Here is a 22,175-nt window from a genome sequence, read left to right on the forward strand (position 1 = left end):
AAAACAGGGAACTGAAGATGCTGGAGATCTGAAACAAAATCAAAAATTGCTGAGGAAACTCAATAGATCTGGCAGCATCTGTGGGCAGAGAAAGAGTGAATGTTTCAAGTCCAGTGAGCCCTCTTCAGAACAGTTCTGATGAAGAGTCACCAAGCTGGAAAGATTAATTCTGCTTTCTGTCCACAGATGACAGCATACCTGCTGAGTTTCTCCAGGATTTTCTGGGTTTTGTGACACTATGGAGTTGGAAATAAATTATCTCACTGATGGCTCCAATAAATGATTGGGAGCTCACCTTGGAGTCAAATACAGTGTCAAAGTTGTGAACCGTTTTGTGTGGGTTCAGACAGTTATCTGGCAGAGGAATAGCTCTAGTGCTAAATGAACAGTGTTTAGGGCAAGGATAGGAAAACAATGACTTCATTCTTTACAGGATTTCTGCTTCTCCTGTTCTGGACATCAGCTAAACAGCTGATAGTTTAGACACCGTGGAGTAATTGAGGGACGTGGAGTTGAGGATGTGGTCAGATGATGTAACAGGGTTAGGATGTGGATGAGAAATACGAGGGATCAAGGATAGATCTTTGGGGAACGTGGGGACAGGAGAGAAATTGCAGATGGCTCTGTGGCTGCAACAGATAAGAATGGAACTGGGTGACAGCATCCACCATCTCCCCTCCCTCCCCCCTTCCGCCAAATCCCGACCCCAAGATGGGTGACAATGGCGAGGGTAGTATGGTCAAAGTCTGCAGCCAGGACGAGCGGGGCAAAGTTGTTCGCTGTCAGTCACACAGGATGTTACTTGTGAGTTTGATTAGAGCTGTTTTGGTCCTGTGGCTGGAGCAAAATCCTGATCGTTCTGATAGACTTTCAGCATAACCTTATTGTAACCTTGGAACTATCCCGTTTACAGGGTATGAGTGTTGTTCCCACTGTGAAATTTCTCCCTAAGGCTAATTTCTGGGATTGAGGCAACACTGGCTAATACATGAACTTTTGTCTCAATTTGAGCTCCGAATCATAGAGTCATAGGGTCCTCCAGCATGGAGACAGGCCCTTTGACCGAAATGTCCATCCATGCTAACCATATCTTTCTAAATATTTCCTATCCATGTATTTGTCCAAATGCCTTTTAAATGTTGTTAATGTATCCGCCTCAACCACTTCCACTCATGCCATATGTGTACCAGTCTATGTTTAAAAAAAAAGTTGCTCCTCAGGTTCCCATTTACTTTTTCCCCCCTCTTCCCTTAAACTGATGCTCTCTTGTCCTCGATTCCCCAACCCTGGGAAAAAGATTGAGCGTATTCACCCTATCCGTGCCCCTCATGATCTTATACAGTTCTATAAGATTCCACCCCTCAGTCCCCTTGTGTCCCTGGCAAAGTCCTTGTAAATTTCTTCTGCACTCTTTCCAGTTTAATGACATCCTTCCTATAGACAAAAACCGAATGCGATACTTCAAGTGCAGCCTCACCAATGTCCTGTACAACTGCAACATAACTTCCCAACTTCTATACTCAGTGCCCTGACTGATGAAGGCCAGTGTGCCAAAAGCTGCCTTCACTTCCCTGTCTCCCTGTGACTCCGCTTTCAGAGAACTGTGCACCTGAACCCCAAGGGCCTTCTGTTCCATGATACTCCTTAAGACCCTACCATTCTCCATGAAACTCGTACCTTGATTTGACTTCACAAGATGCAACACCTTGCACTTATGTATATTAAATTTCATTTGCCATTTCTCGGCCCACTTCCTCAGTTGATCAAGATCCTGCTGCGGTTTCTGATAACGTTCCTATTTTAGTGTTATCTGCAAACTTATTAACCATGCCTTTTACAGTCTGATCCAGATCATTTGATATGGATAGCAAACATCGTTGGGCTGAGCACTGACCCCTGAGATGCACCACTAATCACAGGCCTCGAGTCCTTCAAGCATCCTTCCACTATTAGCCTCTGCTTCCTACTATCGAGCCAATTGTGTATCCAATTTGCCACATCTCCCTGGATTCCATGCGACCTAACCTCCCAGAGCAGCCTAACGTGTGGAACCTTATCAAAGGCCTTACTGAAACCCATATAGACTATGTCTACCGCCCTGCCCTCATCAACCTTCCTGGTCACTTCATCAAAGACCTGTAAGAAATTTGTGAGGCATGATCTCCCATGCTGACTACTCCTAATCAAACCCTGTCTTTCCAAACGCATGTATGTCTTATCCCTCAGAATCTTCTCAAGTAACTTACCTACCACAGATGTTAGGCTTACTGGTCTGCAGTTCCCAGGATTCACTTTGCAGCCCTTCTTAGGACGATTGCTTCTCCTCATTTCTGTGGCATGGTGTTATGAGAAATGTAAAGATATGTTTGTAACATGAGTTTGAAACCAAGTTCACAATTGGGTGGAAAGGAATACCTGAGTAAGTGCTCCACTGTCAGATGGTTCGTGCTGAAGGGGAGCAGCGCTGTTGGTGAGATACAGTGCTGAGGGAGCGTCGCACTGTTGAGGGTCGGCGCAGAGGGAGGACTGCACTGTCGGAGGGTCAATGTTGAGGGAGTTTTGGACTACTGTAGAGGCTGACATTTAGAAGACATGTTAAGTCCAAGGGTCTGTATGCCTATTTGACTGAACAAAGATGATCCCATAGTGCTATTTTAGTGAATAGGGAATTTCCCTAGAGATAATGGGAACTGCAGATGCTGGAGAATTCCAAGATAATAAAATGTGAGGCTGGATGAACACAGCAGGCCAAGCAGCATCTCAGGAGCACAAAAGCTGACGTTTCGGGCCTAGACCCTTCATCAGAGAGCTGATGAAGGGTCTAGGCCCGAAACGTCAGCTTTTGTGCTCCTGAGATGCTGCTTGGCCTGCTGTGTTCATCCAGCCTCACATTTTATTATCAGGGAATTTTCCTAAGTGTCCTTGCCAATATCCAATGATCATCTTAGATCACGAAAATGGAACATTTGCTTGTTTATCTCAGAAATCACTGCTTTGGCTGGATATTGTTGAGTCACATGTTTGAGGTATTGGAAGGAATTTGTGTGTAATGTAACAGAACCCAACAGTAATCAGCCCCTTCAGGAGAGTGGATTGAACCTTGGAAAAATAGTCAGCATCTGTCTTCCTCAGATACTGGTCCAATTGTTAAATAATCAGACCACACTTCAGTAAATATTTATATCAAATCCATGCTCATTCAGGGTTTGATTCATTGACTGCTCATGGATGCAGTTCTACAGCCCACATTCACTACACCCAACTGTGGAACAGACGTTCTCTGTTGGAGCTCTGCTGTTGCAACTTGGCATAGAAGGTCGAATAGTTACTGCAACTTGGGATTCCAAACCGTCAGTCACCTGCAGAATGATTTTCAAGCTCTGACTGTTTGTCGCATCATGTGTCCGCACACATTGGTCACGCATTCTTTCTTCGGTCTTTTGGACCTTTACACGCTCACTGGTCATCTCTACCTAACCCTGAAGCCTTCCTCGTTGCTCACCTTCCTCCTCAAACCACCCCCACTTTATCATTCTCACCTTGTTGACCTTTCGTCTCTCTTTCTTATCCCTGCAAATTGTAAGATTTTAGAATTCACTTTAGCATTCCCCATCTCCAGTGACTGGATTGGAATTCTCGATGCTTCCTTTTTTGAACTTCCTACATTCTTCTTCAATCAATCCTTTCTTAAGAATTAACAATCTCTGTGCAGATTGGAACCTTGTACATAGGGAAGAAAATGATGAGGTTCTTTTGAAAATAAAATCCAGTGTCAAATTTGGAAACAAAACTAAATGTATGTACTGGGATTTTGCAGCATTGTCTGAGAGATTTGCCCTAGTTCCACAGCAGCAACTATTTTTTGCTGACAAATCACGGCAGTCCATCCTTGTGAATGTCACTGAGTGACATGACTGAGTATAGACTGTTAGGATGTTCTGTATCAGTCCTGCACTGGTGGTGTTCTCAACTGCAGAGAGTGTCTGCTGTATGGTTGCAATGAATTGTAGCTGGCTGTAGTAAAGACACTGTTGAATGAAATCCTGGTTTCCACACAGTGTAAGAAGTAAATAGAAGGTTACCTCACCATTGCTAATACAAATTACTGCAGTTACATTGCAAACTCTCAGTGCTGGGAGCATCTGGAATCTGAAAAGGTTGTGCAACTCCCACTCCAATGGGGACAACTCGCTGCAGTACCCTCCAATTGCCTGGGCGGGTACGGTCTGATGCTTGAGCTTGGTACCATCCAGGACAAAGCAGCTGCCTGTTTGGCACCACATCCACAAACACCCTCTCCCTCTGCCACAGACACTCAGTAGCAGCAGTGTGTCATATCGACAAGATGCACTGCAGAAATTCACCAGGACTCTGACAGAACCTTCCAAACCCATTGCCACTTACATCTAAAAGAACAAGGGCAGCAAATACATGAGAACATAACAATCTACAAGTTCCCTTCCAAGCCACTAACCATCCTGACTTGGAAACACATCACCATTCCTTCAGCACCAATGGGTGAAAAATCCTGAAATCCTACACCGCCAACCCCCCCCCCCCCCACCTCCCATGCGCTTTTGTATTTTTCTAGAATTGATCGTTACTCATGGGACAGCTGTGGGGTAATTGTTTGAGATGATGGTAATCTTTTTGTGTTTCCTGTCTTTCTCAACATTTACCACAACAGCACATTACAAAGCATCAACTTGCCAGAAAAATTGGTATTCGAGGTGCAATCGATGTTGTAAGCCACACTTAGATCTAACATGTATTCTCCAGAAATGCAGGGAGATACTGACTAACTAATCTGTATTTGCAATCTGTATTTGGTTGAGTGAAGGATAATCAGAAAATTTTCAAAAGTAACATACCTGCTTTTCTAATCAATTGTGCAATGAGACCATTAGCATGCACCCAGGAGGGTACAACAGGGTCGGGGTTTAATGGTTCAAAAAAAAGTTACTCCGACAGTGTGGCACTCCCTTGGCCCTGACCCTCCAACAGTGCAGCGCTCCCTTAGCCCTGACCCTCTGGTGTGGCACTCCCTCAAATCTCTGGACTGTGTCCTAAGCCCCAGAGCTTCTGATTCAGATGGGAATATGTTGCTCAAAGTTCCACAACTGAATGTGCCATTACAGTGATGAGGGCTTAACTAACAATGTGCCAGGCCCTGGGACAGAGAGTGAACTCATGCAACAGAGCTGGAATGACAGGTGTGTCTCCAGGCACTGTCTCTACTTTTGCTAACACTATGCTCAAAGAATCGCTCACCTTCAGCTGCAGAAGTCAAGGTGAAGCCTGTTTGAACCGGTCAGTCAGCTTACAGCTGCAACCTGCCTGTTGCAACATGCTGGCCTATTGAGGGAATAAGTCCCTTATCATGTATTTTCCGGATTATAGTTGAAATTGTGGAGAATAAACAAGAGACAGTGGACCCCAGGAGTGAGCAATAAGTTGCCAAATTCTTGCAGATTTCAGGCTTGCAACAGGCTGTGCCCCTCTGTCCAAGCCATACACACCCTGGAATTCTCCCTGAACATTCTTCCCACCCCTCATGACATACTTTCAGTTTTGAATGTGTTTGTAACTTCTTAATGTTTCTTTGGGCGTTGGTCTTTTCGTGCTCCTGTGACGTCAGATATTTTCATGTTAGAAGTGTGACTGTAAATGCCAGTGTTGTTTGATGTAAATTGTTGGAAAATTTAAAAAATGAAACCAAATTAAAATTAGCTTTAAGACAATGTGACACAGTGTGAAGTACATTCTAGGTGTTATATTTGATCAATGATAAACTCTACAGTACTCACTGAGCTGTGGAATCCTGAACAAATTAAAACCTCCATTCTGTGCTAAAAGAAGAATCTTACTTATGGAGTTAGTTAAGCTCCACATGTTAACCTCAGAATCTTTTATACCAGAATGGCTCAGAAATAGAAACCAGAAATAAGGCTTCAAGGAATCCCACCTTATCTTGTAATCTGGGTATTTTTGGTGGTCTGGCAGAAGGTTAGATGTGCAGTCTGTCTCTAACCAAGTTGACTTTTTCTGAGGGTCTTTCTATTTTTGGGAAAGAGGCCCATTAGATACTGATGGCCTAGTTCTCCATCTGCTTCCATACCACTGCTCAGCACTGGGCAGTAGCTTCCAACCAGAAACAGTGGATCAAAAACAGAATTTACTGGAGAAACTCAACAGATCTGGCAGCATCTGTACAGAAAAAGAAGTCAATGTTTAGAATTCAGTGGCCCTTCATTGCAACCAGCAAAGAGTCAGTGGACTCGAAATGTCAACTTTGTCTTTCTCTCTGCTGTCAGATCTGCTGAGTTACTCCAGCACTTTTTTGTTGATTCAGACTTTTAGCATCTCCACATTGCTTTTGTTCTGCAGTAACAGTGGATACCTTGCCTGAACAATACCTGGATAATGGGGATTGTGAGATCAAACTGGATGAAGAATTTCATTCAAGGTGCAGGTGGCTTATGTAATCAATGGAGAGAAACAAATGGAGAGGGTTTGTCAATCCTTCAGAAATACCCACCCAAACACCCATACTGCGTATCCAAGGAATGTTTGATGTGCTTTTTGCGGAGTGTAAGGGTTTAACATTTCAAAATGTAGATCATAGGGCGAAAAGCAGAGATGAAGGAATCTAGCTCCTATTTTGCAGTTGGGGATGTGTTTGAAGAGAAGATTCCTAGTTGTGTAACATTGTAGATTCTAGATCAGTTCTGATGGTGAAGCTTCTGGGGGATGTTTAAATACTCACACCCACACACTGGAGCAGGTTGGCTGTGGAATGTCTCTCTTTTGTGTTAGTTTTGAAACAACCTGTATGCTCAGTGGGAATATAGAAGTAGGGCAGTTGACACCATTGAGTGATCATCCAAATGGAACTCTGTCCAAGTCTTGAGTCCATTATTGGAGGGATTTTGAGAATTTCAAATCCACTCCCTTCTCCCAAACACTACTACTACCACCGCCCACTCCCAGCATTTTTGTGCTTAGCTCTTCTCATTTGACCTTCCTCGGCCCCTCACCTACCCTTCCCCACCGTTTACTCCAGGTTGCGTGCACCAGCATCATCTTTTTAAGGTTCATTTCCAAACTTGTTGCTTGCTAGTCATTTAGACAGTCTGCTCTCTCCTCACTGCCACAGACAGTGAATAATCTATGGGTAAAATGTGCTCTGTGTCTCTGCCAAGTTATAACTCAATCCAGGTGCTCCGACTGTTTGTGGAATGTGGGATGGAATCCATTCCCTCTCCTGTGCTGCCTTGCCGTGCTGGTGAAGAGTTTACAACATTCTGAACCCCCTCAAACTGCACAGCATTCTCAACCCCACCTCCAAGTTGCTCAAACACTTGCCAGTTTGGCTTTCATATGAGTAGATCAAGCAACAGAGATTGCATATCTTTTGTTTATCAGCCTGTTAAAGAGATCCTTCAGGAAAGGTTATGACTGCAGACAGCTAACTGGCTCCGAGCTTGCAGCCTGACCTTCCATAGGCAGCAGTTAACATGAATCTTTGTATCCTTCGGCATTATTGTTGTTGCAGCTTGGTCTGGCATTTTTCCCTGGACCTTTGAAAGTTGAAGCGGGAGGGGTCTTGCACCTGGAGCACTGCTGATTCAGCTGAGCTGGTGATCAGTATCATGCATTGAAGAAGGAAGCAGGATAGACTGCCAGGTTGCTGCACAAACTGCTGTCCGTCAGCCCATGGGGAGCTAACTAAATGAACACTGCAGCCTGTGATTAGCCTTTATTATGATGCTTTCCATGGAGTCTGCTATTGCTTAACATTCAGCTCACTGACCAGTGAAGCTGTGTCTTTAGGAGAATGAACACAATCCTGGGGTGACAGATGCAGACCATGATGTCAAACTCAATAACAAAGTGACAAACTAAACAGTGTGCTGCTTTTTATAAAGAATGATACACCCCAAAAGGCTGTTCAGCCCTTTGATTCCATCAGCTCTTTGAAAGGGCAATCCACTAAATCCTCTCTACTGGCTTCTCTAGCCCTATAATATTTATCCAATTCCCTGTTGAAAGTGATGATTGAATCTGCTTCATGGAACATAGAGCACAGCACAGTACAGGTCCTTCGGTCCACGATGTTGTGCCGAACTTTTACCCTAAACTTAAGGTCTATCTAACCTCCACCCCTACCTTATACTATCATCCATATGCCTATCTAATTGCCGCTTAAATGCCCCTAATGAGGCCAACTCCACTACTGTCTCTGGCAATGCATTCCACGCCTCTACCACTCTGAGTAAAGAACCTACCTCTGCCTCCCCTATATGTACCTCCACTCACTTTAAAACTATGCCCCCGCATAATTGCTACCTCCGTCCTAGGAAATAGACTCAGGCTGTCCACTCTATCATTTTGCACACCTCTGTCAAGTCATAGGTGCTTCCTCCAGCTTGTTTCAAATCATGAGAACTTGCCATGAAGAGTTTACTTCTGATCACCCTTAGTTAATTACCTTCAATCTGGTTCCTTTGCTTGTTTGATTTATTCACTCAAAATTTCATAATTTTGAACACCAGTGTCCAATCTCTCATTAACTTTCTCTGTTCTAAAAACAGCAATGGTTCCATGTCTTGAAATGTACCAGGCATTACACAAGTATAAACTTTTCCATTCTGAGGCAATAATGAGGGAATTGAACGGAAAGCAATTGAAATGCAGAGTTGGATGGTTGATATGTGGTTGGTGTTTTAGATGGTTTTTTTTAAGGCTGGGTCCACTGGGATATTTTTCCAAGTTTATCGATTTTATTTTTGTTCCCTCAATATTTCTCCCTATATATGTGCCACGGCACCAGATTAACCCCATGAGCTTTGTGTAAATGTCTCTTGAATGACTCTGTACTCCAGGGTTACTGGTGCATTGTAGTAGTGGAGAGAGATCAAATTCACTAAAACCAGTGTTTGTTTTGCTCCTGGTGATATCTCCTTTCATGATATTCCTCAGCACTGACCCTCTGACAGTGTGGCACTCCCTCAGCACTGACTCTGCCATAAGGCTACCTCTTCAGTATCTCCAGGTCAAAATCCTGGAATTCCCTCCCTAAAGGCTTTATGCGTCTGCCTACAGCTTGTGGACTGCTGTGGTTCAAGAAAGCAGACAGGCAATAAATGCTAGCCCGGTCAGCAACACCCATGTCCAGGTGAGTGAATTTAAAAAAATGCTGAGCAGTGAAATTGCTGAGACTTGATGTAGCAACCATGGGGGGGTATTTAAAACACTATCACACTGCAGATTTTGCAAAGAAACCAAATTAATTGAGACATTTGCTCAACTTGTGAAAAATCTGTAGCTTGAAGGAAAAAGAACAAACAAAATCAGATAAAAGTGGAGAAATTTAGCAGGCTTAGCAACATCTGTGCACAGAAAGCACAGTTCATGTTACAAGTCTAGCATCCCAGAAGTCCTCTGATTCTGCTTTCTCTCACAGATACTACCAGACCTGCTGAGTTCCTCCAGCAATTACTGTTTTTGTTTGAGACCTTCAGCACTGGCAGCTTTTTGTTTGTGAACAAGTTTGATTTCCACTGAGCATCGACATGTTTGTTTTTTGCACAGTCACAGATATCTGCTATTCTCTTTCTTTCTCTAACTCCAAGTATTCAAATCAATGATACTTTGATTATTTTCAGCTAGAGGGTTAACATTTGATTAAACTAGCCTATTGTGAGAATGAGTGTACAAGCAGTGTACGTATTGTTGCCATTTATTTTGTTTCAGATTTTTGCCCTAATTTTTGTTTCAATAACCCTGTGACCAGCCATCTACACATAAAATAATCACTTCCAGGACATGCATAGCATGTTGTTAGATACAGAGTAAAGCTTTCTCTACAATGCACTAACATCAGAAAATCACTGAAATAACTAAGGGTGGCCTAACGGTGTTATCACTAGACCAGAGACTCACCTAGCGTTCCTGGCACCTGGGTATGAATCCTGCCACAGCAGATGGTGGGATTTGAATTCAATAATAAAATAAATCTGGAGTTAAGAATCTACTAATGACAGTTGATTATTGATAAACCCACCCAGGTCATCCTGGGATGAGGTGTTGCAGTCCTTGAAGGAGGAGGGCATCTGGGATGTCTGGGAGTGTAACACCCCCCCCTCAGATGATTCATAATGACCTCAACTGCATCTACTGTATTTCCTGCACTTCTACCTCAAACAGCCCTGTTCACATCCCACCCCACCCCAGAACAACAACAAGGACAGAATCCCCCTAGTCCTCACTATCCCACCAACCTCCGAATCCAACATATCATTGTCCGCCACTTTCACCTGCAATCAAACCCCACCACCAAAGAGATATTCCCCTCCCCACCCCTATCTGCTTTCCGTAGGGACCGCTCTCTCCCCGACTGCCTCGTCCACTCAACTCTCCCCATCTACACCACCACCCCCAGCACCTTTCCCTCCAACCTGCCCCTACACCTCCCCTCTCACCTCCATCCAAGGCCCCAAACAATCATTCAATATCCGACTGAGATTCACCTATACGTCATCTAACCTGGTCTACTGTATCCATTGCTCTTGACATAGTTTCCTCTACATTGGAGAGACTAAGCGCAGACTCAGTGACCGATTCATGGAGAATCTGTGCTCTGAACGCTCCAATCAACACCACCTTCTGGTTGCCAGCCATTTCAACTCCCCTTCCCAGCCCTTGGCAATGTATCTGTACTGGACCTCCAATGTTGCAATGAGGCCACGTGAAAATTGGAAGAACAACACCTTATATTCCGCTTCAGGAATTTACAACCCAGTGGCCTCAACGTAGAATTCACTGGCTTCAAGATCTCCTTACCACCGGCCTCATCCTATGTCCAGCCCTCCTCCTCATCCCCGCCTCCTTGACTTGACACAACCTGTCCATCTTCCTTCTCACCTATCCTCTTTCTCCACCCCCCCCCCCCCCCCCACAACTTCTCATTGACCGATCTCCACAAGCCCCTACCTGCATCCATCTATCACCACCACAGCTATCTGGCCCCAGTTCTACCCCCACTATTTATTTCTGAGCTCCCTACTCATCCCCTATCCTGATGAAGAGTCCTGACCCGAAACATTGCCTTTCCTGTTCCTCTGATGCTGCCTGAACTGCTGTGTTCCTCCAGCTCCACACTGTTGGTTCACTCATGTACTTCCTACAGGGAAGGAAACTACCTTGTTCATCTGGTCTAGCCTACATGTGACTCCAGAGCCACAGTAATGTAGTTGACTTTCAACTCCCCTGTGAAGTGTGCTTGCATGCCACTCAATTCAAAAACAGCTAGCAATAGGAAATAAAAATGATGGCCAGTCAGCAACACTCATCCCTCATGAGTAAATCAAAAAAATTTCTGATGTATCTGATTTTGTTTCAGGTGCTACAAAGGAGATTGGCTCAGCTCTGACCAGGATGTGTATGAGACATCGCAGCATTGAGTCAAGGCTCAAGCAGCTCACTACGTAAGTCTTCTGTAGAAGTTCACCAAAGCACAATTGTTACAGTGCAAAGTTCAGCCTGTTCAGCCCATCTTATGGAAATTAGCTCTCGAATAACCCACATGGTTTAGTGCCATTCTCCTTCTCTTTTCCTGTAATCTTGACTGTTATTTCTATTTCAATAATCATCTAGTATCCTCCTGAATGTGATTAAACGTGAATCTACCACGCTATCAGGCAGTGCAATTTGGTCCTAAATCATGTGTTGCATGGTAAGATCTCCCCTCATGGTACATTTACTTTTATTTTTGTAATTTCTGACTCCTTCATAATGATCTATGAGAGGCAATAGTTTCTTCCTATCTTCTCTGTCCAGACGCCCTCATGATTTTGAAACCTTCAATCACATCTCCTCTTAGCCTCCTCCTCTCCAAGAAACATTGTCTTAACTTCATTAATCTGATTTCATAACCTAGATTTCTCATCTCTGGAATCAGTCTCGTAAACCTGTTCTGCACTGTCTGAGTGTGCTCATGTCCTTTGGGATGCCCAGAACTGTGCACCAAGAGCCAGTTGAGTTGAATCAGTATCTATACAGTTCAGCATAACCTCCCTGCTTTTGTCCCAATATTGATTAAATCTAGTATACTGTATGCTTTATGAACTGATCTCTCACCTTGTCCTGCCACCTTTAATGACATATAGAATTATGCATTCAGGCTTTACTGCTCTTGAATACTGTTTGGAATTGCAATGTAATTTTATATTTTCTCTTCATGTTCTTTCCTGTGACTAGGGAGGCAATGAACCAGAGTGGAACCATGTCTGTGGCCACAGGAACACCTGTCTGTTCCCCTGACTAATGTCTCCCCAGTCAGTACTGCTCTTCACCTGCCTGCCTTCCCTCCCGTACAGCTGGGCCACCCATGTTGCCCTGGGCTTAGCACATGCCATGCTCCTCAGTGCATTTAACACCCTCACCAGTCTCCCGATTGGAAATTGGTTCTCAAGCAGGGCCTTGATGCACTGCCTGGTGTCCACTCATGCACTATTCAAGTTATTTGTGTTTGCTGAAACAAAACCTCTGTCCGTCATGTTTTGATGGCTCTTAGTCTTGCTTTCTCCCTCAACATCTCAGCTACTTCCTTGTCTGACTCTTTCTTTCACTTTTTCTCTGTCTCTCAGACAAACAATTACTAATTCCATTTCCCTTCACTTGCTGAGTTGTTTAGACTTCATAGAACAAGACAGCGCAGAACAGGCCCTTCAGCCCTCAATGTTGCGCAGAACTGTGAACTAATCTAAGCCCCTCCCCCTACACTATCCCATTTATTTACTTACTTTTTTATCCTCTGACAGTGCTCTGACTGACAGTTTGATAAACCCTCTGGAGGGTCGGATTGAGGAGTGGAAGAAAATTGCCAACCAGCTGGACAAGGACCATGCCAAAGGTAACTGATCAGACCCCAGGTCTTTGTCACTTGTGATTTAGCCCTGGGTGCCCCACACGCAGGGGGCGTGCACCGCCGCCCAACCCACCCCTCCCCCAAGAGGGACTGCCTTTCCTTTTCAACCCCAGCCAAACCAGTCATAAGCTGACAAAAGCTGCCAAGTCCCCTTGAACCAAAGGTGAATGACATCAACATCGCCAGCGTCATCTTGTAAATAAAGTCCACAATATTGGCACAGAGTTACACTGAAGTACACCTGTGCTGCGGTATTACATACCTGGTGTCTAGGGTTGGGTTGAGCAATTCCTCCCAATAGCATATGAACCATGAGTTTGTTACTGCTGTTAGTGATTCTCATATCCTGAGGTCAGATCAGAGCTGATTTTGCCGAGGGTGGTGTTGGGAGTGAATCTCTTAGCACTGGTTGACGTCCTCCTCGCCAAGTGTTATGTGCAAGGCTCAATAAACACAGGCCTGTGCATATCCAGGCTAATCATTGAGGAGTGATAATGGGAACTGCAGATGCTGGAGAATCCAAGATAACAAAGTGTGGAGCTGGATGAACACAGCAGGCCAAGCAGCATCTTAGGAGCTCAAAAGCTGATGTTTCGGGCCTAGACCCCTCTGATGAAGGGTCTAGGCCCAAAACGTCAGCTTTTGTGCTCCTGAGATGCTGCTTGGCCTGCTGTGTTCATCCAGCTTCACACTTTATTATCTTCTATTCATTGAGGAAGTGCTTTATTAAAGCTGCTCCCACGATTTTAGTGCAAAGTTGTGGCCTGGGGAACAAATCATGACATGTGGCAAGTGTGACGATTCACACTGTACAGTTTGCAGCATCTGCAGTAATCTGCTCCTGACAATTCACAACATTGGTTATGGAGTCTCAAAAAAAATCAAAGTGATTGCTGATGTGTGACAAGACTACACTGTTACTTCTGTTAGTTTCAGTTCCCTTTAAATCCTTCTTATTAATGATGTCTCTGGTAATTGTTGCAGAATACAAGAAAGCTCGACAAGAGATCAAGAAGAAATCATCTGATACACTGAAATTGCAGAAAAAAGTGAAGAAAGGTTTGTGATTTTTATTGTGGGTTGAGCAATCTGCATTTACCAAGTCAAAATCTTTGAAGGATTTGCATGGGGATGAGTAACATTGACTGATATTGCAGGTCCCATTAAGCAAGTGTAAACAAACTGAGGAAGGGACCAAGGTGCAGCCAGGCAACTGAATGCAACTCTTAATCACCAGGAAGTGTTACAAACCTAAGTAATTAAAGTGCTCCTTTAATCCCTTCGCAGTGTTTTCAACTGCCAGTTACTGATTCATGCATAGACCGAAAACAAAACACTTCACATACGAGTAATAATTGGAAAATTCTGGAGAAAGAATTAAACTTACTTAAAATTTAGTTAAGGGTTTATTCTTCAGATATGCATTTTTTAAGTGTTTCACGCAAATAAATCTGAGCTGCGTGTTTTGGATAAGGTTTATTTTCTAATGTCTGTCTTCCATCAGATGTTTACAATGTGATTTGTTGCTGGGGAATATGTGAGAAATTGGTCTATTGGCTGGCCTCTGTACAGATTGTGACCACTAGAAGGAAGGATAAATGGAGGTTTATATTGCACTTTGTTTTCACAGCCAGTAGAGTACTGTTGAAGTGTTCTTATAGTTGTGGTGCAGGAAATACAGCAGTCAGTTTTGCACAGCAAGAGCCCACAAACAGCAATGTGAAAATGTTTGGTTTTTTTGAGGGCCAGAATACAGGGAAGAGCTCCTTTTCTCTCCAAAATAGTGCCATGAGTTCCATCATGCCTTAGTACCAACACACCAAAACCTGGTCAGTACTGATCCTCCACTAATACAGTGCTCCCTCAGCATCAATTCTCTGATAGTGCAGCGCTCATTCAGGACTGACCTTCTGGGAATTGAATGGACCAAAGCAAAGCAGCACATTACCTGCCCATCTTGGTATAATGGTCCTCTGTTTCTCACTGGTGTGGTTAATACAGGATGGCCGGGCATTGGGGCTTCTTCACATGTAAATAACGGCAGAGAAAGCATCCCTCTTGGTCACAGAAATGAACTTTAAAAAATTCAATGAAAACCATTTTGTGGCCTTTAACCAGAGTCTTACTGAATCCGAAGCTGAATACTCCTTTAATGAATAAATAATGTAAGCTGTGTTCATGGAGGAGCAGAATCCCAAATTGTGGTTCAGAGGATCAGATTCATTCACTTGTTTTAGTGGAGGATGCCTGAGTTGCTCTGTGTAATAACTACAGGAGAAATTTCCTGCCTTTGGAACCTGTCCTCACTGGGGCTATCTGCAGTCTACCTGGTTTTTGGGACAGTAAGTACACCTCTCGGTATTTACATACATGACTCATTCTGATGTCTTAAAATGATAAGTTTGCAGATTTCTGTAGTTCCTTTCAAAGGCTCTGGAGGTTCCAATATGTTTACAAAAACAACTTGCACAATAGTACCTTAAACATAATGAGGCATCCCAAGTCATTTCATAGGGGTGTTGTGAAGCAAAATTTCACCCAAAGCAATATAAGATGTTGTTTGGGTAGATGTAAAAAAGGTTAGTTGATGAGGGAGATTTTAAGGAGCCCCTTAAGGAGAGTTGGGTGGAGAGATTTTGAGGGAATTCCTGTGTTTAGGACACAGGCAGCTGCACACACAGCTACCAATGGTGGATCGATTAAATCTGAGGAGCTGAAGGTCCTACGCAGAGTGCAGAAATCTCGGAGGGACGTGGATTTGGAGGAGATTACCAAGTTTATGGGAAGTGAGACCATTAATTTGAAAACAAGACCCTGATTAACCAGGTGTCAGTGTAGGCCAGTGAGCACAGGGATAATTGCAGAATACAAAGAAACCTACAGCACAGGAACAGGCCCTTCGGCCCTCCAAGCCTGTGCCGATCAAGATCCTCTGTCTGACCTGTCATCTATTTTCTAACGGTGTGTGTCCATTTGCTCCCTGCCCATCCATGTACCTGTCCAAATATATCTTAAAAGACGCTAACGTGTCTGCGTCTACCACCTCCACTGGCAACGCATTCCAGGCACGCACCACCCTCTGTGTAAAGAACTATCCACTCATATCTCCCTTAAACTTTCCTCCTCTCACTTTGAACTCATGACCTCCAGTAATTGAGTCCCCCACTCTGGGGGAAAAAGCTTCTTGCTATTCACCTTGTCTATACCCCTCATGATTTTGTTGAATGGGTGAAGGCATTGGCAACAGCGCTGAAATACGGGAGTCCAGCCCAGAGGGCAAGGGAACAGTTAAGTCGAGCGAGAGAGAGAGAGAGCAGGGTGGATGATGGTTTCAGCAGCTGCAGAATTCAGGCAGTCACAAGAACAAAAGGTCTGCTCGTCAGTGCTGAGCATCAGACAAGCTGAGAAATCTCAAAGTGAGAAGATTCTCAAAGTGGAAGGAGTCCTTTTTATTCATTAACAGGATGACAACATTGCTGGCTAGGCAGCATTTATTTCCCATCCCTAATTGCCCAGAGGGCAGTTAAGAGTCAACCACTTTGCAGTGGGTCTGGAGTCACATGTAGGTCAGACCAGGTAGAGATGGCAGTTTCCCTCCCTAATGGGCATCAGTGATCTAGATGGATTATTTTGATGCTCAACAGTGGTTAAGTGGTCATCATCATACTCTTAACTTCAGATTTTTATTGAATTCAGATTCCACCATTTGCTGTGATAGGATTTGAACCCAGGTCCCCAGAACATTACCTGGGTTTCTGGATTAACAGGCCAACGATAATACTACTAGGCCATTGCCTCCCCATCAGATAAAGCAAACCTGACTATTAATTTTGAGAAGGCTCAAATGCAAGGGCAAGGATGTGTGGTGAGGCTGTTCCAGGCTATGGTCAGATTGCATTTGGAATACACTAAGCAGTTTTGGGCCCTGTCCCTATGGAAGGATGCCCTGAAATTGGACGGGATCCAGAGGAGGTTTACAAAAACGATCCTGGGGATGACGGGCTTGACGTAGGAGGAACAGTTGAGGTCTCTGGGTCTGTACCCAATGGAGTTTAGAAGGATGAGGGAAGGATCTGACTGAAATATTCAGGATATTGAGAAGCCTGGGTAAAGTGGGTGTGGAGAAGATTTTTCCACTCATAGGAGAGACCAGGAGCTGAGGGCACGGCCGTGGAGTGAAGGGACAGGATGTTAGAACTGAGATGAGGAGGAATTTCTTCGGCCAGAAGGTGGAGAATCTGAGGAGCTCATTCCAGCAGAGAGCTGTGAGGACCAAGTCACTGATTGTATTTAGATAGGCTATTGACTAGTAAGTGGATCAAAGGTTACAGGGAGAAGGGAAGAGAATGAGGTTGATAAACATATCAGGCATGATCGAATGGTGGAGCAGACTTGATGAGCTGAATGAATAATTCTGCTCCTGTGTCTTATTGAGAGGTTTGGGAGTGTGGAGAGACTAATGGCAAGTGACTGAAAGAGCTGGAAACCAGACAAGAGATTTTATTACAATGTGGAAAACACAGGTTCTTTTTAATAAAAGAGAGGCTGGGTTTTTGAGTGATTATCTCACTTCCTCCCCAGCATCTTGATACCTTTTATTTGTCAGTGATGCTTAACTGCTTCACTTTAGAAAAGGGGTCTTAAAATGATTAAGCATGTTCTCTTATTTTTCTAAGCTTCCTTTTTTGATTTTTTTGAAAGTGAAAGTACAGTGAGGCTTATCTTGGCTTTGGGTTGTGTTCTGTCAGTATGTAGAATGAATCACTTCGGCATATTTTTTGCAGCTAAGCTTCGTCAATGGAAATGATGATATGTGTGTTATTTGTTAACCACTGGAACTGGAAATCTCTCCTTCTAGGTGATTAGAAACAAGTATTCTTCACGCCTCCCAGAAAAAAAGCACATGCACAACTGTCTCCCTCTTTTTCTTCCAGATTAGAAATCATTAACTCATTTGAAGTTAAGCTTTGTGATTGTAGCTTTGGATTCCAGCAGTGGTGATGAACAATTAGAATCTGATACAGAAAATAAGAGATGGGAATGTGCGTTTACGCTCAATGTGATGCATGAGTTATGCAGCTAAACGCCAAACCATATTGGTTTAAACTGCAAAGGGAACCTCCTTCACATAACCAATGGCCCCAACACAACAGGAAAATACTTGAAGGGACTATAAATTAGCATAATTTCCTTATTCTGGGTGAATATTTTGAATTAAAAGAAGCCATGATGTGGAGATGCAGGTATTGTACTGGGATGGACAAAATCAGAAGTTGCATGCCACCAGGTTATAGTCCAACAGGTTTAATTGAAATCACAAGCTTTCACAGCGTAGCCCCTTAGTCACCTGACAAACTGGCAGCACTCCGAAAGCTTGTGATTTCAAATAAACCTGTAGGGTTATAACCTGGTGTTGTGTGACTTCTGAATTAAAAGAAGTTAGCTGACCCTCACTTTGCAAACTGAAGTGTATGTTTGTTTTATATTTGAAATCAAGCCCATTTTATGTTTTTGTTTCAATGCAACATACACCAACAAGGACCTTTTCCTTTGAGAAATCTGTCAATAAGAGACGCAGCAGAAAGCGGGGAGGAGGAGAGGAGAGTTCCAGAAATACTTCCTGACATCACCCCTGAACAGTGTGACTCTAATTTTAAACCTTTGCCCTCTTGTTCTGAACTCCCTCCACTAGAGTTAGCTACCTTATGAAATCCTTTAAATATCCAAAATGCTTCAATTAAGTTGCCCCTTAATCATCTTAACTAGAGGGAGTACAAACCTCATCATTTAACGCTGTGATCTTGGTACCGCTCTGAATCTGTACTTTGAATAATCCTAACATCTTCAAACACACGCTGCATGGTGAAAGTTTACAGTTTCCTTAAATTTTGTGTGTGAGATATGATGCAAACCTGAGATACTTGCACAAAATATCATTGATAGCTAATGATTCCCAATACAAGCCATAAAATGTGATTTTCATTGTATATCCCTTTATCTGTGTCTGTCTCTGCCCAGAGGAGCTGCTGATGTTGATCATGTTTTAGAGACGTTGAGAAGTTTAGCAGTGAGAGAGGCCCTTCAGCCTATTGTGCTTAGCCATCAAACTTCCTAACGTTTGTGAGGATGTTAATAATGTGTTTGGGGGAAGGACAGAGGTGTTTGAAATAATTAAACACAGCAGTTTCCAAAAGTTCTTTTGGGAATCTGTTTGACCGTCCCCTTTCCTCCATCCAAACCAATCCCAGAAAGTAACTAGAAACTGCTGGGAAGACTGCCATTGTGGGCCACGTGCAGTTCAAGGCTTGTGGTAATTCTTGGAACTAAGAAAATGGATTTGGATAGACTGTCTTGGGATCTTTCTCATTTGTTGCTGATCAGAGAGTAAAGCTAGACGTTGAAGGCAGTAAGGATTGCATGTGCTGGAAGCCAGAGTGAGTAGATGTGAGGCTGGAAAAGCACAGCAGGTCAGACATCATCAGTGGAGCAGAAAAGTCAACACTTCAGGCTGAAACCCTTTTCAGGACTGGGGCAGGAGAGGAGCCCAGAAGTAAATAGAGGGAGGGGGGTGGGGCTGGGGGAAGGATAGGAGAGATGGTGATGGGTAGATGTATATAGGGGGCTATTGTGATTGTTCACTAGGAAGGGTGGAGTGGATAGGTGAGTAGGAAGATGGACACGTTAGGTCAGATGAGGGAGACAAGGGGCAGGGCTGGACGTGGGACAAGACTCGGGGTGGAGGAATTTTGAAGCTAATGAAATCAATGTTGAGACCATTGGGCTGTAAGCTCCCAAGGCAAAATATCAGGTGTTGATCCTCCAGTTTGTATTTGGCCTCACTCTGACAGTGGAAGACACCAAGGATGGGCATGTTGCCAAGGGAGTGGGAAGGGGGAATTAAAATAGATGGCAACCGGAAAGTCGGATTAGTTGCTATGTGTAGGGTGCCGGGCGAACTGGTCCCCAGGTCTGCGTTTGGTCTCCAAGATATAGAGGAGACCCCATTGGGAACAATGGATACAATAGATCAGGTTGGATGAAGTGCGGGTGAATCTCTGCTGGGTCTGGAAGGATTGTTTGGGGCCTTGGACTGAGGTGAGAGGGGAGATGTAGGGGCAGATGTTGCACCTCTTGTGGTTGCAGCTGGACGTTACATGAGATTGTAGTTTGAAATGTCAGAGTGTAAAGGCAGTTCTGTGATGAAAGGAAGGGAAATGGTTTTTTTCTGGTCATCATTTATGGTGAGGATCACTTAGAACATGTTCCTAATTTTGTTTAAAACTGTCAGCAGAGGAAATCTTATCACTTGCTGATGAATATTAGATCTGTGCCTCTCCCTGTCACCTCCTTTATCCTCAGATCAGCCCTTTTCTCTCCAAAGGGCTACTTCACAACCATTGGTTTTTTGCATTGTAACAGCAAGCTTCCACAAGCAGTACAATAAATGACTGGATAGGTCATCCAGAATCTCAATGAGTAGGTGAGAGCAAGGCAAACAGGCCTTCAGTTTAATCTTTCATTTTAAAGACAGCATCTCTGGCCACATGGCAGTCCCTTAGCACCTCACTGGTTTTAGGTTTCAGCCTTAATTATGTGCTCATGTCTCTGAATTGGGGATTGAACCCACAATTGCCAACTTGGAGCTGAGATTGTAATCTGTGAGTATGAAGTTTTTCCGGTTTTGCAACAAAACATCAGCTCTCTCCAATTTTTCAGCCATCGCTTTGAGTTCTTTTGGTCTGTGAAATTGAATTGTTTTGTTACTACTTTGCCCTATCTTGGAGGAATTTGTAGTGACTGTGATTTTTGCTTTGTTTTATAATTGAGATATGCTTCTTTTTGTCAAAACGAAAGGCAGTGGAAATTGTGGGTTGATATAGTTTCCTCCATTAAGTCATTGAAATCTGAAAAGGTCACACATTAATAACATAAAGAACAACACAGAGTTGGGCAGAAATCCAGTGTAACCAAATCGCTGCTTATTGGAGATAACAAGGTGTGGAGCTGGATGAACACAGCAGGTCGAGCAGGAAAGCTAACATTTCAGGCCGAGACCCTTCATCAGAAATGGGGGAGAGGAAGAGGATTCTGTAATAAATAGGGAGAGAGGGATTGAAGGTGGATAGAGGAGAAGATAGATGGAGAGGAGACAGACAAGTTAAAGGGTCGGGGATGGAGCCAGTAAAGGTGAATGTAGTTGGGGAGTTAGGGAGGAACTAGGTCAGTCCAGGGAGGACAGACAGGTCAAGGGGGCGGGATGAGGTTAGTAGGTAGGAAATGGGGATGCGGCTCAAGGGGGAGGAGGGGATAGGTAAGAGGAAGAATAGGTTAGGGAGGTGGGGACGAGATGGGGTAGTGGGAGGGGAGATTTTGAAGCTTGTGAAACCCACATTGATACCTTTGGGCTGCAGGGTTCCCAAGCGGAATATGAGTTGCTGTTCCTGCAACTTTCAGGTGGCATCGTTGTGGCATTGCAGGAGGCCCAAGAAGGACATGTCATCTGAGGAATGGGAGGGGAAGTTGAAATGGTTCGCGACTGGGAGGTGCAGTTGTGCGAACCGAGCGGAGGTGTTCTGCAAAGCGGTTCCCAAGCCTCCGCTTGGTTTCCCCAATGTAGAGGAGGCCACGACGGGTACAATGGATACAGTATACCACATTGGTAGATGTGCAGGTGAACCTCGGCTTGATGTGGAAAGTCTTTATTGGGGCCTGGGATGGGGGTGAGGGAGGTGGTGTGGGGGCAGGTGTAGTGCTTCCTGCGGTTGCAGGGAAAAGTGCCGGGTGTCGTGGGGTTGGAGGGGAGTGTGGAGCAGACAAGGGAGTCACGGAGAGAGTGGTCTCTCTGGAAGGCAGACAAGGGTGGGGAGGGAAAAATGTCTTTGGTGGTGAGGTCGGATTGCAGATGGCGGAAGTGTTGGAGGATGATGCATTGGATCTGGAGGTTGGTGGGGTGGTGTGTGAGGACGAGGGGGATTCTCTTTTGGCGGTTATTGCGGGGGTGGGGTGTGAGGGATGTGTTGCGGGAAATGCGGGAGTCACAATCAAGGGCATTTTCGACCACTGGGGGGGTAGGTTGGGGGTGGTGGTGGGAGTGGGGAGGAATGTTGCGGTCCTTGAAGAATGAGGACATCCGAGATGTACGGGAGTGGAATGCCTCATCCCGTGAGCAGTTGCGGCAGAGGTGAAGGATTTGGGAATAAGGGATGGCATTTTTGCAGGAAGGTGGGTGGGAGGAGGTGTATTC

The 22,175-nt window shown here is 44.4% G+C and overlaps 1 protein-coding gene across 2 annotated transcripts in view; it reads left to right on the plus strand.

Moving 5' to 3' along the window:
• The window catches only part of mtss1 (MTSS I-BAR domain containing 1), a 161,586-nt gene that overhangs the window by 83,759 nt on the left and 55,652 nt on the right, over positions 1 to 22,175 (plus strand). For both annotated transcript variants that reach the window (XM_059652674.1, XM_059652675.1), the window contains exons 4-6: positions 11,405 to 11,489; positions 12,825 to 12,916; positions 13,916 to 13,990. In XM_059652674.1, the coding sequence (XP_059508657.1) occupies positions 11,405 to 11,489; positions 12,825 to 12,916; positions 13,916 to 13,990 (252 nt within the window). The remainder of the gene's footprint in view (positions 1 to 11,404; positions 11,490 to 12,824; positions 12,917 to 13,915; positions 13,991 to 22,175) is intronic.

This window comes from Stegostoma tigrinum, chromosome 19, assembly GCF_030684315.1.
Source record: "Stegostoma tigrinum isolate sSteTig4 chromosome 19, sSteTig4.hap1, whole genome shotgun sequence".
Taxonomy (NCBI): domain Eukaryota; kingdom Metazoa; phylum Chordata; class Chondrichthyes; order Orectolobiformes; family Stegostomatidae; genus Stegostoma; species Stegostoma tigrinum.